At 42.5% G+C, this 15,822-nt stretch overlaps 1 protein-coding gene across 6 annotated transcripts in view; it reads left to right on the forward strand.

Annotated features, from left to right (window-relative positions):
• Positions 1-15,822, forward strand: part of ADAMTSL3 (ADAMTS like 3) — a 389,485-nt gene that overhangs the window by 355,696 nt on the left and 17,967 nt on the right. For all 6 annotated transcript variants that reach the window (XR_005216378.1, XM_037833191.1, XM_037833189.1 and 3 more), the window contains one exon: positions 14,671-14,853. Coding sequence is in view for 5 of the 6 variants with exons in the window: in XM_037833191.1 (XP_037689119.1) it covers positions 14,671-14,853 (183 nt within the window). In the remaining variant the exon portion in view is untranslated. The remainder of the gene's footprint in view (positions 1-14,670; positions 14,854-15,822) is intronic.

Raw genomic sequence — 15,822 nt, forward strand, 5'->3', positions numbered from 1 at the left:
CTACTAATAATTTTTGAATATTTGAAAGACAGTGGTTGGAACACTGGAGTAAAGCCTATCACCCATGGCAGATTCCTGCTGCTAAAATGACATATAAAACTTCAACAGGCAACTGTATTAGTCAGGATTGTCCAGGGAAAGAGAACCAACAGGAAATACATACATGTATATGTAAATACTATGAGATTTATTATAGGAATTGGCTCGTGTGACCATGGGGATTGGCAAGTCTGAATTCCAGACTTGATGCAAGTTGGGAACTCCAATGATGGCTCTAATGAATTTCCCAGGAGAAGATGGCTGGCTAAGGTATAAATAGAAATTGTTCTTTCTAACTGTTGAAATCATCAGTTCTCCCTTTAAAGCCTTCGACTGATTGATTGGATGAGATTTCTCTCCTTGCTAAAAGCAATCTCCTTTATTGATTGTAGATGTAATCAGCCATAGATGCAATCCACTGACTAATGATGTAAATCCATGAAAAAATCCAGTGCTTGCTTGACCAAACTGGATGTCATAACCTAGCCAAGTTGACACATGAACTTAACCATTACAGGAACTCAAACAGAGATTTGTACACCAATGTTCATAGCAGCATTATTCACAGTACTGAAAAGGTAGAAGCAGCCCAACTGTCCATCAACAGATGAGTGGATAAACAAAATGTAGCATATGTATACACAATGGAATATTACTCAGCCATAAAAAGGAATGAAGTTCTGAAACTGCTACAATATGAATGAACCTTGAAGACATCATGTTGAGCGAAATAAGCCAGACACAAAAAGACAGATATTGTATGGTGTCATGTATATGAAATACCCACATTAAGTAAATTCATAGTGAGAAAGAAAGTAGATTACAGGTTACCAGGGGAGTTATTTCTTAATGGATTTGAGGTGATGAAAAAGTTTGAGTAATGGATGCTGGTGTTGGTAGCATGATATTGTGAATGTAACTAATGTCACTGAATAGTATACCTGAAAGCAGTTAAAATGGGAAATTTTGAATTGTATATATGTCACTGCAATAAAAAGCAAAAAAAAAAAAAAAAAGCAGAAAACAACAACAAAACTCGACGATGATATCGTATTTCAGACTTAAAATGGCTTTCATGCCATTCCTGATATTAACTCATTAAGCCCATCTAAAATTTAATATTAATAAAATGGCCCTGACTCATTCCTGTTTGAGCCTGCTATATGGTACACTACAGATCTGCAGTGAAACCAGGAGGCAGGAGCTGACTTCCTCCTCTTTGCTCATGGATGTCAGGTCTTTCCTGAGTCCATCTGCTGAAACCCACGTTTTTAAGGAAATGAATTGCTTCAGTTCTACGAGTCTCCGTGTGGTGCTTCCTACCTGGCCCCGTGCTCTCCTGTCTCCTCGGAATGCTATGGGAGCAGAAGCCAGAGTGTCTAGTCCTGAGTTTACCAGGCTTGTAGGAGATTTGCTAGTCAACAGTTAGGAAGCTTTTCTCAAAAGGCAATGAAAAGACATAAAAAGGAATGGAGTTGTAATCCATGCTGCAATTCTGAAAACATGATGTTAAGTGAAAGAATCCAGACACAAGGCCACATATGGTATGACTCCATTTATATGAAATGTCCGGAATAGGTAAATCCATAGAGACAGACAGCAGAGCAGTGGTTGCCAGGGACTGGGTGGAGAGAGAAGAATGGGGAGTAACTGCTTAATGGGTATGGATTTTCTTTTGGGATGATGAAAATGTTCTGTAACTAGATTGAGGTGGTGGTTGTACAACATTATAAATGTATTAAATGCTGCTGAATTGTACACTCTAAAATGGTTAATTTTATGTTTTTTTGAGTTTCACCTCAATTTTTTAAAAAAGAAAGAAGAGAGAAAAGGCAGTCAAGTCCAAGGGTTGCAAACACCTCAATGCAATCACATCTACTTATACTTTCAGAAAGGCCCTCACTGCTTTCTGCCCCCCGGGAGTCTTTTCTTCTAGCTCTATGTGCTGTGAGACCCCCAGGCGGCAGCAAAGAGCACAGACAGCTGTGGAATGTGGAGGACTATGTCATATGTAGGATGCACAGAACCATAAGAAGCCCTTGAAAGACCCACCACTCCACTCCCACTTCTCTGCCCTAAGAGGCCTTCAGAGGGAGAGAAGGGTCCACAGGACCCACCCACGGTAAAGACAGAGGGAGAGGAAGTTTTGTTGGTATTCAATCCCCAGAAATTAAAAAAAAAAAAAAAAAAAAACAAACTTCTTAATACAAAGAAAGGAATTTAGGACCTACTGATGAAAGGGAAACATTCATAGTGGAGACAGCACCATAGGACCTACATAGAATTTCAGAAACTCTAGTAGCATCCCAACTTGTGTGCCCTCCTGGATTTTTGTTTTGTTTTGTTTTGTTTTTTTATTCATTCTCCTGGTTATTTATTTGATAATTCAACACACTTATTCATCTTCATGACTGATACATATTGTACTAAGGCCATTTTTCATTTTGGATAATGTCAGAGGCCTGGATCCCCACCCACCGCCACCTTCCCCAGCCCAGAAATTCTGATTTAATTGGTCTGGAGTATGGCCTGAAAATCATGGATTTTTAAAGCCCCCTAGATGATTCTAATGTGCAACGAAGGTTAAGAATAATTGCTTTAGCCAGCAAATGGGACCAAAGAGGCCCCCGAGAATTATCTCAAAAGTTATTTAAAAACGAGAGACTCTTCCTCAGGAATCAGTGGGTAACCAGAAGTGAGCCAGAAGCTGGGGTATATGGCTGAACCAGGTGCCATGCACTGGGCTCATTCTGAGGTGGAACCAGACATGTCAACAACTGAAAACTCAGTGTTCCAAGGCCCACAGAGGAGGAATAAGCTGTCCCTGTCTGAGACGGTTGAGAAAGTGATGATTGAGATGGGTCTTAAAGAATGAGTAGAAATTTTCCAGGTGATAAAAGAGAATAGCACATGCACCCCAGTGGGGGAACAGCATATAGAAAACCACAATGTGGTGAGTCTGGAGAATGGTGAGATTCCTGGGGCTGGCGGACAAGCTGCCAGCAATAGTGCACATAAATTGCAAAGGCCATCTGTGCTTTTTCCCTCTGAGAATGGCAAAACCTATGAAGCTAGGAAAACTGAATCTTACTCTCCAGATGAAAAGAAAAGAACCTCAAGAAATATAACAAGTGGGGCAGCTCAGAAGAGGGAAAGAGTGGAGTCAATGCCTTGAGAAGGGAGGCAGCCCAGAATAGATAGGTAACCCAAGGGGCCCACCGTTTAGCAGCCCACAAGTGGTTCTCCAGGGTTTGGGTGGTGACAACAGTAGAATCAACTGGAAGGTCAGGGTGCATGACCTCCAAATAAGCTGTATTTTTATTTGTAGCTTTTAAGGCAAAGATAATAGCCAGTCCTTCGTCTGTGTCCCCATGCTAGAATGATAAATTACCAAAATTTCTGCTTATCAGGAAGGTGCACAGAAATGCCCAAGGTTCTCCAGTTTGTGCTGTCAGTTCTTCTCAGCCTCTGTGTGGACATCAGTATCTGCATCAGGCATCACTATGCTTGATTTGCACCAGCTCTTGACTTTTTAGTTTTCTTCTTCAAAGAACCACTGTAGGTTTCTGGTTTTGATGTACTATGTGGAATAATTGTCATGGGCCCTTTCTAGCCTATAAATGAAACCGTGGAGGACAGTGTACAGCAGTGAAGTGTGTCACTCTCGTAACAGATGACTGGTAGAGTTAAGAGACCTGCCCAATGCCAAGCAAAACAGAAGTCTGGGGACACCTGAGAGGTCAGGGATACATGCACCAGGGAGAGCGTATGTTGACACCCTTCCTCCATGCCAGAAGAAACATGTTTTAAAACCATTTGAAGAAAGACTCTTGATTATGGCATTGAAAGGTGAATGCAATGACCAAGTATTTCTAAGTCCTCAGATCAAATTTCTTGGGGAAATGATTATGCCATTCTGTTAACCCCATGTTACTGGAGAAGAGAAAGTACTTCAACATCTATTCAAGTGAATTCTGTAAATGGTAAAAGCAGTAGCCTTGTATTTGGAGAGAATTCTGGATATGGCATAATTGATGGATAGCCAGTTTGCATCCAGAGAGCATAGATAACCTATTTCCAGAAAGAACAAAAGGGTGTACAGTTAACTCATAAGAGGGACATTCCTTACAATGCTTGCTCCACTGAGCAGATTGACCCTGCAGTTGAGAAGAACACATTCTCTGTGCTAGTAGCTTTGCAAAATTTTCTCTAACACTGATACTGTGCACTCTTGTTTGTTTCATTTGTTAGTGATGTCTCCCTTTGTGGCTTGCCTACACTGTGTTCAATTTGCCTCTTTTATTAAAAATTGGCAGCATCATTTCTTCATATTTCCTGGAGGTAACTAATGCTAGCTTAAACCTTCAGTTGTCATATGTGAAAAAGAATGCAGAATATTTTGTGAGCCCGGTGTAGCTGGTGGAAACAAACAAACAAAAAAATGTAGGTGTAATATATATTTATGTGAAGATCTAGCATTTTAGAGTAGTCTGAGTAGGCCAAGGATTTTATAGTGTGGAATATTTCATGGGCCTTTCAAGGATGAAGGGAATTTGTTTTTAAGCAGTGACTATTTTAAAGACCCCCCAGAGGTGCAGATGGTTTGCAACATGTTTCACAGCTTCTCCAGATACGAACTTTTTCCACAACATTTGCCTTCCAAAAACGATTTCAGCATTGTGGAAACAGAACATTGATTATTTCAGAGCTGCAAGTCTTGGGGGAAATAGCCTATCTTTGAGGTTAGATAAATAAGCTTAAACTATTTCTGACATTTTATAGCTGTTTCATCAGAGCAAACATTTGTCGTTTTGAAAGACCATCAAGAGTGGTTCAGAGAATCCTGTCTGAATTTCCTCTGGCCTCTTCAGTTCTTTGAAAATGCCCTCACACATAATTATGCTTGTAGTTGCTGGGTCTAAGGGTCAGCTTCTTTCTTCAGCTCTGGAGGCCTGTGTCTCCTTTTATATCTGAAAACTTACACAGTTTATTTTGTTTTCTAAAATTTGTTGCATATGGAGAATACCACACAGTGTGTAACCTCACTATCATGCCCTTCCCTTCTGAGATTTAGGTTTAATTGTTCCTGACCCCTGTTGGTTCCAGAGTCTGGAAATTGCAGAGCCTTCACCATGATTTCTGACAATCCTTGGGGGCTTGCACTGGCCTGATCCCCCTTGCCTCTGACTCGTACATCAAGCTATATGGTCTGTCTTTTTCCCTACAGCAACAAGGATGCAAAGTCAGTTCCTTCTTGGTTTCCCTTCCTAGCGAGATATCCATAAACACCAAGCATTGGCAGATTTATTAAGCAATGCTGAAGATTCAGTGATCATTGCAGGGGCAGCCCATCACCCACCTCTCTCTGCTCCCTGCCTTCCCTCGCTCTCACCTTCCTCTCCTCTCTCCTAATCTCTTGGATCACCGTAGGAACTCCAAATTCTTCTCTCCCTGTTATGCAGTTCTTGCCTACAAGTGTACGTGTCTAAACCTATCAAGAAGCCCTGATGGAAAAGTATCAACCCTCTTTGGAAGACAGCTGGAGTTATATAGAGACAACAACCTCTTCTCTGACCTTTAATTTGTTCTATTCTATTTCTTTCAACAACCCTTTGCTGTGGATCAGGCCTTGTTCTGGGATTCCACAGGTGAATATACTGTAACCCAGCCCTGAAGGAGCTGCTGCCTGGCTTTTGCCTGAGGCTTTGTGGCAGGCAAAGTCCCTTAGAGGGCGTTCTTATTAGGTTGCTGGAATCGGAGGTGACTCCTGAGCATCCCCTGGCTGTCCTGAAAGCCTGAAGGTGGGAGACGCTGATGGCCCCAGTGCCTAGAACAGTGCTGGCACACAGTGGGCACCTGCACAGTATTCGCTGCATAGACAAATTCTCAGTTATTTTAAATGGTAGGTCCAAGCGGCACTTGTGTTGTCCCCTACACCTAGTAACATAAAAAAAGGTGGGAGGGACTTAAAGCCACTGGGAAATAATAAAATGTCAGAATCACTAGTAACCAAAATGGACCCGTTAAAAAATCACTTTGGGGAGTATTTTTGTGATTCTGCTGAGCGGTAAGTTCTGTCAAAATGAACACCAGGCTTCCAGAGTGCAGTGCTTGTTCTCCCATCCTCAGAAATCCAGCCGAGGGTTTCAGAATTACTGAACTGGGGGATGTCTTCAGGGAGCACCCTGATAGAGGGGCTAATTCCCCCCGTTGGAATGATTTGAGGCTCAGAATTCAAGTTAGTTGAGCTGCAGAGGGGCTTTGGAGGTCCGTCCTGGAGCCCAGGGCGAGCCAGCAGAGGCAGGCGGCTCTGGGCTGGAGAGGTCAGAGCAGGCTGCACTGCAGGGGTGGAGACTGTGCCCTTCCTGGTGCTCCGAGATGACATCCCTCTGAGCGTCCTGCTTCAACGCCTTCGGGTGCATCAGTCAGCCACGGGTGTATGTGCAGCAGATTAGGCAGCAGCCACAGAGGCAAAGCCTGCCCTAGAACCATGGGCATTTTCAACACCTTTTCCCGAACACTTCCTACACGCCAAACCCTGAGAACAAGGGACTCCCAGAAAGATAGAGTACAATACTGACCACGACATACTGTCATAAATGCAATGGTGCCAGTATAAATAAAGCACTACAGGAGCCAGGGGGGTGTATAACAGCTCAGCGTCAGAGGTCTGTGAGGGCTTCCCACGACACGTGGGCAGAGCTGTTGTATCCATCAGGGCTCTCCGGAGAATCAGAACCAATAGGATATGCATATTAAGGGAGTTATTTTAAGGCTTTGGCTCACGGCGATGGTGGGGGCCAAGTCTGAAATTCATAGGGCAGGCTGGCTAGAAACTCAGGCAGGATTTTAGGCTGTACTCTTGAGGCAGAATTTCTTCTCTGGGAAGCCTCAGTTTGTTTGCTTGTTTGTTTGTTTTAGATTTTGTTTTGCTTTGCTTTGTTTTTCTTTTTTAATTCAGTTTTGTTGAGATATATTCACATACCATACAATCATCCATGGTGTACAATCAGCTGTTCACAGTACCACCTTATAGTTGTGCATTCATCACCCCAATCTATTTTTGAACATTTTCTTTACACCAGAAAGAATCAGAATAAGAATTAAAAATAAGAATAACAAAAGATCACCCCCCAGTCCCACCCTATTTTTCATTTGGGTTTTGTCCCCATTTTTGTACTCATCCATCCATACACTGGATAAAGGGAGTGCGATCCACAAGGTTTTCACAATCACACTGTCACCCCTTGTAAGCTACATTGTTACATAATCATCTTCAAGAGTCAAGACTGCTGGATTGGAATTTGGTAGTTTCAGGTATTTACTTCTAGCTATTCCAATACACTAAAACCTAAAAAGTATTATCTATTTAGTGCGTAAGAATGTCCACCAGAGTGACCTCTCGACTCCATTTGAAATCTCTCAGCCACTGAAGCTTTATTTTGTTTCATTTTGCATCCCCCTTTTGGTCAAGAAGATGTTCTCAATCCCATGATGCTGGGTCCAGATTCATCCTTGGGAGTCATATTCTGCATTGCCAGGGAGATTTACACCCATGGGGGTCAGGTCCCACGTAGGGGGGAGGGCAGCGAGATCACCTGCCAAGGTGGCTTAGTTAGAGAGAGAGAGAAGGCCACATCTGAGCAACAAAGAGGCACTCAGGGGAGACTCTTAGGCACAATTATAAGCAAGGAAACCTCAGTTTTTCTCTTCAGATTGTCAGCTCATTGGATGAGGCCCACACACATTTTCCAGGGTCATGTCCTTCACTTAAAATCAACTGACTGCAGATGTTAACCACATCTACAAAATACCTTCACAGCAACATCTAGACTAGTGTTTGATTAAACCACTGGGTACGATAGCCTAGCAAGTCGACACATAAGACTACCCATCGCAGGCATGAAGTAAGGAGTGTGCTGGGCCTAGACTGTGGGAGCCTTCCAGGAAGAGAAAAGAGTGCAAGCAAAGGCAGATAGCAAGGAAGGGCAGGCTTGTTGACAAGACAGTGAATTGACCACGAAGAAAGTGTGAAGTCTGTGGCAGGAGAGGCAAGGCAGGAGATTCCGGGAGATGCCTTAGTTTCTTGGGGCTGCCACAACAAACTAAAATAAACGGGTGGCTTAAAACAACTTAAATTTATTCTTTCACAGTTCTGGGAGCTGAAAGTCTGAAATCTAGGTGTCCGCAGGGCCATGCTTTTTCTGAAGTCTGCTCTTTGCTTCTCTCCTGGCCTTTGGCCGTGGCTTGCCAGCAGTCACATGGCATCTTCCCCTCTGTCTGTCTGTCCAAATTTCCTCTTCAAATAAAGACATCACTTGTATTGGATTAAAGGCCCACCCTACTCCAGTATGAATTCATTTTAATTCATCTGATTCCCTCTGTAACAACTCTATTTCCAAATAAGATCACATTCCGAGGTACTTGAAATTAGGACTTCACCATGTCTTTTGGGGGTCACAATTCAATCCATAACAGTAGGTGAGCCCAGAAGTATGGGTTAGAGCTAAGTAATGCAGAGCTGGAAATGCCAGAGCTACCTGCTTCAGTGACAGTCAAGGCCAGCACGGGTTTCTTAGCACTTCACTTGCTCTGACTGTCCTCCATGTGGGGGATAGTCTGGAAGCAGGGAAGCTAGCTAAGAGCTTGTTTTAGCAAATAAGGCAGGAACTATGGCTCTTTGCTCTAGCAGTGACCATGAAAACAGAAGAGACTGAGCCAGGAGATTTCTAAGTTAGAATATTAAGGATGAAAAGAAGAGGAGAGCTAGGAGTGACTCTGAGGCTCCAGCTGGGGTGCTTGGCTAGATGGGGGGCTATAATAAAGATAGGGAAGCAGCACACAGGAATAAGAGTCTCCTCTTCCCTAAAATAGGGAGATGGGGTTCCCTAAGGGGCTCATGGAGTTTGTGGTGCTCAGGAGCACTGTATTAATTTGGATATGTTATGTCCTGCCAAAAGCCATATTCCTTGATGCAGTCTTGTGGGGGCAGATGTATTAGTGCTTATTAGATTGAAATCCTTTGAGTGTTTTTGTGGAGATGTGACTCAATAAACTGTGAGTGAAACATCTGATTGGATAATTGCCATGGAAGTGTTACCCTGCCCATTCAGGGTGGGTGTTAATTGCATCACTGGAGTCATATAAAGGAATTCACATGCCTTCTGAGCTAACAGAGGTTTTCCAGATGCCAGTGGCCATCGTTCAGTGTAGGTACCCTATAGTTGCCTTACCGTGGACACCTTATGGCCTTCAGACTGTAACTTTGTAACCAAATAAACCATCTTTATAAAAGCCAATCCATTTCTGGTAGTTTGTATAACAGCAGCATTAGCAAACCGGAACAAGCAGTATGTGGAAGGTGTCCAGGAGACCGTTAGCTTTGCACTCAAGGGAGAAGGTAAGCTTGGACAGGTACTTGTGGGTTGTTTCAGCATAGGAATGATCACTGTATTCCTTCAGGTAGGTGAAATCACCCCAGGAGAGTATGTAGCGTGAGAAGGAAGGACTTGGTCCTGTCTTCTGGTGTAGTCCCATTTTCATCATTTCCAACTTCTGTTTTCTGAAATTTTCTTCTGGAACACAATATGTCACTTTGTTCTGAGAAGCCCTTGTTGGCCATTTTGGCCATCTGGATTGTTTGCAGATGTAAGTTTTTAGCTCAAACTCCCACAGTTACAAAGGAAAGAAAACCATCTTGAATTGGCTTAAGAAAAAGGGAGAAATTATTGGCTCGTGAAACTGAAAAGAATTCCTGGGGTGCAGCTAATTCTGGATGCATCTGGATCCAGGAACTTAAATGATTTAATCAAGAATCTGTTTTTCTGGCTCTTTGCTCTGTTTTGTTTGTTTGTTTGTTTTGTATTTTGAGGTAGTTGGGAGTGGGGCAGATCATATAGGATGGCATAAGCCATCATAAGCTTTGTTTTTCATTCTGAGTGAGAAGGATGTCACTGGAGGATTCTGAGCAGAGGAATGACACGATCTAAATTACATGGTAGAAGAAACCCTCTGGATACTGTGGTGGAAATAGACTGCAGGAAATCAGAGTGAAGGGAGAGCAGGAGTGGAAACAGGGAGACCAATTAGAAAAACTGTGCAACTTCCAGTGAGCGAAGCTGTCTTTAAACATCCTGCCCTTGCCTCACATCTCCCTCCAGCTCCTACCTCATTCCTAGAAAACATCTCAAAAGAGTAGTCTATGCTTTGCTATCTCAATTTTTAACCCCGTCATTCTCTCTTGAATCCACTGCAAGCAAGGTTTGGCCATACCACTCCTTCGTGGCTGTTGTCAAGGTAACCAAGGCCACCAGGTAAGTCTGTGATTATTAAACTCAGCAGTCAGTCCTCAGACCTACTTGGTCATTTGACAGTGATAGCATCTGACAATTGCTTACTCCATCCTTCCTGAGATACTTTCTTCTCGACTTCTGGGAAGCCACTTTCTCAGTTCTCCTTCTCCCATATCACCTGTTCCTATTCAGCTTCCTTTGCTGGTTCTGCCTCTTGTCCTTGAGGTCTAAGTTGAAGAACCCAGTAGTAGACCTCAATCATTTTCTCTTCTCTGCCTATACTCACTCCCTTATGGATCTCATCCATTCTCAGGTACCAAATGCCATCTACATGCTGATGACTTCCAAATTTACATTTCTAGCCCAAACCTTTCCCCTAAACTCTAGATGAACATACCTAGCTGCCAACTCAGCATCTCCCCATAGATATCTAACAGGGGTTTCAAACCTAACATATTCAAAACCGAATTGCTGAGTTTTACTCCCAAACTTGCTTCTCTCATAGTGTTTCTTGTCATGGGGAATGGCAATGCCATTGTTTCAGTTGTGCAGGTTAAAAATCTTGGAGCCATCCTTGACCTGCTTTCCCCTCTCACATCCCCTCTCCCTAATCTGACATCATATTCTGTCAGCTCCACCTTCAAAATATATCCAGGATCTGACACTTTCTCACCACCTCCATTGTAACCACTGTGGTCCAAGCTGCCATCATCTCAAGGCTGGATTATTCCAACAGCCTCCTCGCTAGTCTCCCTCTCTCTACCCTTGCCTCTTATAATCTATCCTCCATACAGCAGTAAAAGCAATCCTTTAAAAACTTAAGTCAGATCATATTAGTCCTTAGAACCTTCAGAATAAAAGCCAGGGCCATACAAAGGCCAGTGAGGCTCCCCATGATCTGTGTCCCCCATAACCTGCCACCTCCCTGACCTCGTCTCCTACCATCTCTCCTTTACTCATTCCCTGCTAGCCATGATCAACTCTTTTATATTCCTCTAAAAAAAAAGGAAATGGTCCTTGGACTCCTTCCCAGAGTATATGTTTAAATGCATAAAGTAAAATACATTGTATTATAAAGAAAGCCAGTTATAATCAAAATGCAAATACCAAAACATTAATAAACTGAATGTGTGATCTCGTAATATATATGCTTCCTTACTAATGAATCAGGTCCAATGAGTGCCATAATACTGAAGTGGTGATGGACGGCATAAAAAATATTTTAAGATATCTTTAACAATTACAAAGTATTATGAAAATATCTGTGGTTTCTATTGGTGACAAAGTCAAAGATACTACAAATCTTGGTTTGTTGCTTATATTCATAATTGACAGAAATGCTAAATTAGTGAAAAGATACAGACCCCCAGAATGCTGTCTGTGCACCCACATGAGTTCCAGGGGCCCCGGGTAAGAACCTGTGCCTCAGGGCTCAGGCCCATGCTGTTCCCTCTGCCCGAAATGCTTTTCCCTGAGCTGTTCTTGTGGCTTGTTGAAACTGGCTGACAGCCTTTAGGAAACCGCTTTTCAGGTTAGACTTGGCAACACTGTTGCTTACATGCTCCTTATCATGCAGGAATAATGAATAAGTGAGTGTTTCTGAAATGCTTCAGGGTCTCTCACTACAGTAGGCTTGATAACTTGAGAAAAACCTCATTGATTTGGACTAATTGTGGAGAGTGTGAATTAATAAAGATCCCTGAATTGCCAAAAATTCTAAAGCCTACTAATAGCTTTCAAAAATGTTCATTCACTTAAATGAGAATTACTTAATAGAGGTCTTAAGGAATCTCCTTTAATTAATAAGTATTTAAATTTACCTGTGAATTGTTCATATGTTGTATTGGCTAATGAAGTGCTTGAAGGGACTTCTGAAGTGATTCCCACTTTTTCTCTCCAGATGACTGGATACAAGATAAATATGCAAATGTTGATAGCTTTCGTAAGTGTCAGCAATAAACTACAAAATATATATTTAAAGATCCTGCTTATTATAACAATAAAAATATAAGATGCCTAGGAATAAATTTATCAAGAAATGCCTAAGACCTACATTAAGAGCTAGGTTCTGGAGAAAGCTGTATGGGTATGAATCTTGGCTCCAGTGTTTACTAGCCGGTGACCTTAGGAAAACCTTAGGAAAGTTTAACCCCTCTGTGTGTATGTAATTGTAGAAGAAACTACTAATTCACATGTGATTGGTGCCCCTGTGCTATTTAGGGCCAGCCTAGTTTTCATTAAAAAAATACTTTCAAAGAAATCTATCAGTATATTCAATTTCCATTGCTCCATAACAAATCACTACAAATTTAAAGACTTCCAACAACACGCATTTACTATCTCACAGTTCTTTAAGTCAGAAGTCTGGGACAGTGCGGCTCAGTGGCGTGTTCCACTTGTAGCATCACAAGACTGAAATCAAGGTGTAAGCAGAGCTTCATTCCTTTCTGGAGGCTCAGGGGATAAACCTTGCTTCCAAGCTCATTCAGGGTATTGGCTGAATTAAGTTCCTTGCTGTTGTCCAACTGAGGCCACCGTTTCCTGGATGGCTGTCAGCTGGTTAGGGGCCACTCAAATTTCCCGGCTCATGACTCCCTTCATCTTTAACGTCAGCAATGGCCAGTCAAGTCTTTCTCAAAGTTTGAATCTTTCTCATCTCTCCTACTTTCTCTTCCTCTACAACTCTCTAATTCTTCTGCCTTCCTCTTCTATTTTCCAGTGTTCATTGAGCCCACCTAGATAATCTGGGATAAACTCCCTATTTTAAGGTTATCTGATTGATAGCCTTAATTACCTCTCAAAATTCTTCACAGCAGTGCCTAAATTAGTATTTGATTGAATAACCAAAGGATGGGAATCTTGGGGAGACAGCATCAGAATTTTGCCTCCCACTTTCAGTTCATACGAAGCCAAAGGATTAAGGACAAAAAGCCCCAAGAGCAACCATCTGATCAGATTTTTAAAACCTCAGATACTATATTTGAAAATGATTAGGTTCCTATTGTTAAAGATTCCTTTCACAGATGAAATAGCTGAAATCTAAAGTGACTTGTCTAAGGTTACAGAACTAGTAAATATTGAGAATGAGAACAAAGCCACCCCCAAACCCCACCCAGGGCAGAGCTTTTCCCATTGCACCCTTCCTCCTTCTTCTTGAGTAGGAGTTGACTTCTGTTCTTAAGTTTTAAGGTGAATCTTCAGTGCCAGTATCAGCCTTTGGTTTCTGCAAGTTAATTTTAGCATTTATAGGTCAACAGTTTCTCTAAAGCCACAAAACAGCTGCCCGAAGAGACCTGAAAATGCATCTTGGTTTATAGGACAGAACTGGGACCTTATTTCAGAAAGCTTAGCTTACTGGCTCCCTCAGCTGTAAGGTGGAGCTAGCAATGTCTGCTTCCCAGGTACTGGGATAATTATGAGAATCAAAGTGTCACAGTGTTCATGGAGCATGCATTTCGCTCACTGTAAGGTGCATTGCATATGGCATGATAATAGTGATGACATCTGTTTCTGTCAGAAAGCCAGGCTGTGTCTTCCACATTCTCTCCATCTGGGGCACTGCAGGAGAGGACCTCAAAACCAGTTGCATAGTGCTATATCGCAAGCATCATCTTAAGAACCAGAGGAGATTCCTCTGAGTTGTGAATTCCAGAGTCCTGTAAAATGCTGTGTCTTCCCAAGATTCCCTCATATTGTTCTCTGTGTCCAGGCTCCTGCAGTGTTGCTTACAGTGTCTGCACCTCTCTACGTCATCCCAGACTTGAAACTCAGCCTTTCTTTGTGTTCCCTAATATGATAATCTCTTAGAACTGCATTAATGAACAAAGTACATTTTCCTGAAGATTTTATATTCTTCCTGATGAGGGAATGTTTCACAGAATAGGCACAGCAAACAACTTAAAGATCGATATCAGATATGTTTGTTTTCCAAAGACTTCTTTGTGACAGCTCCCCACTGGGAATTTCTCTCTGGCTCTGCCTCCACACTCAGTACCCAGCCTCACAAGCTCCTCTTTTCCAACCATTCTTCCTCAATCCCCACCCACTTCAAATTTCTCTCCCTCCCCAATGCAGAACAATCCCACTTACTTTGGCTCCTATCCCTACCTTATATATGTAAACCAAGTGGGTGCTCAGTAAACCAAAGCCTTTTGCTTTAGCAGGATTTCCCACCTGCCATGGAAGGGCTACAGAGATAGACATAATCCTTTTTTTCTATTATTCGTGATTAAACACGTTTGTTGACTTGTGGTCAAAATGCTAAATGGTATTTGTCACAAGATTCTGTGGCCATGTTCTTAAAGGAATTGCCTTTGTCATATTTGTTTTTGTTCCTAAGGTGTCCCTGAACCCAATGTAACTTGGTTGAAGAGAGGAGGATCTCTGAGTGACAATATTTCGTTGCTTTTCAATGGATCCCTGTTGTTGCAGAATATTTCCCTTGAAAATGAAGGAACCTATGTCTGCACAGCCACCAATGCTCTTGGAAAGGCAATGGCAGCATCTGTACTGCACTTGCTGGGTAAGTGTGAGAGTCTTGTTGTCCCTCAGGTGCTTCCTATAACATGTGCAAAGTAGGGAAGGCCTAGTTTTGTTGATTCTGGAGTCTAGGAGTGAACAGAAGTACATTGGTTTTAACTGTTGCTACCACCTCTCACTTACAAAGGAGTATTAAATATTAATACCTTGTTCTTCTTTTAGAACATTGCCACTTGATGCCACTCCTCTGCTGAATAACCTATACTGGGATATAAACTTTCCGCCCAGATTTCAAGACCCTTCATTTTCTGCCTCTCTATCTGCTTGAATCCTGACTCCCATTCTAAGTCAGCACTGAGCTTTGTTCCAATAAAGATGGTTTGCTGCCTTATGTTCCATCATACACACACACACACACACACACACACACACACACACACACACACACACGCACTCATGCACGCACGCATGCACACAGGCTCCTCCCTCTTTGAGGCTCCCAGGCATTGTTCTCTCCCAGGAAGAAATGCCTCCTCACTGCCTTTCTCACCATTGCCCCGCTCCCTCCCATCCTGTAGGACCACTGAATGCCTACTCACTTTGTGGATCCTTCTGTGATTCTGTTTGACATCCCCGTTCTCTGGTCTCTTCACTTCGTGGCTGAATGAGTCCTGACATATATTGCTCTCCAGTGGTTTCCTCTTTTATTTCTGTCTCCTCCACTTAAATTCTGGGTCCCTCAGAGGTAGGAACCATGTCTGATGTTTCTTTCGCAGTTCTAAGGATATAATACAGGGCAAGGCATACAGTAGGTGCTCAATAGATACCAATTTGTTGAATCTTAAAATATCTTACAGTTGGATCAGTATTGTAATTGGAGAGGGTCATTACAATGTGCCCCTCCGGCACAAGATGGAAAGCTGTCTTCTCCTCTTTGCTAGGGATACTATCTAGAGCTTATCAAGCTCTTACCTCCAAATTGGACTTTAAGTTGCTGGGATTTTAGGAGTAA

The sequence above is a fragment of the Choloepus didactylus genome, chromosome 4 (assembly GCF_015220235.1).
Source record: "Choloepus didactylus isolate mChoDid1 chromosome 4, mChoDid1.pri, whole genome shotgun sequence".
In the NCBI taxonomy this organism is placed as follows: Eukaryota; Metazoa; Chordata; class Mammalia; order Pilosa; family Megalonychidae; genus Choloepus; species Choloepus didactylus.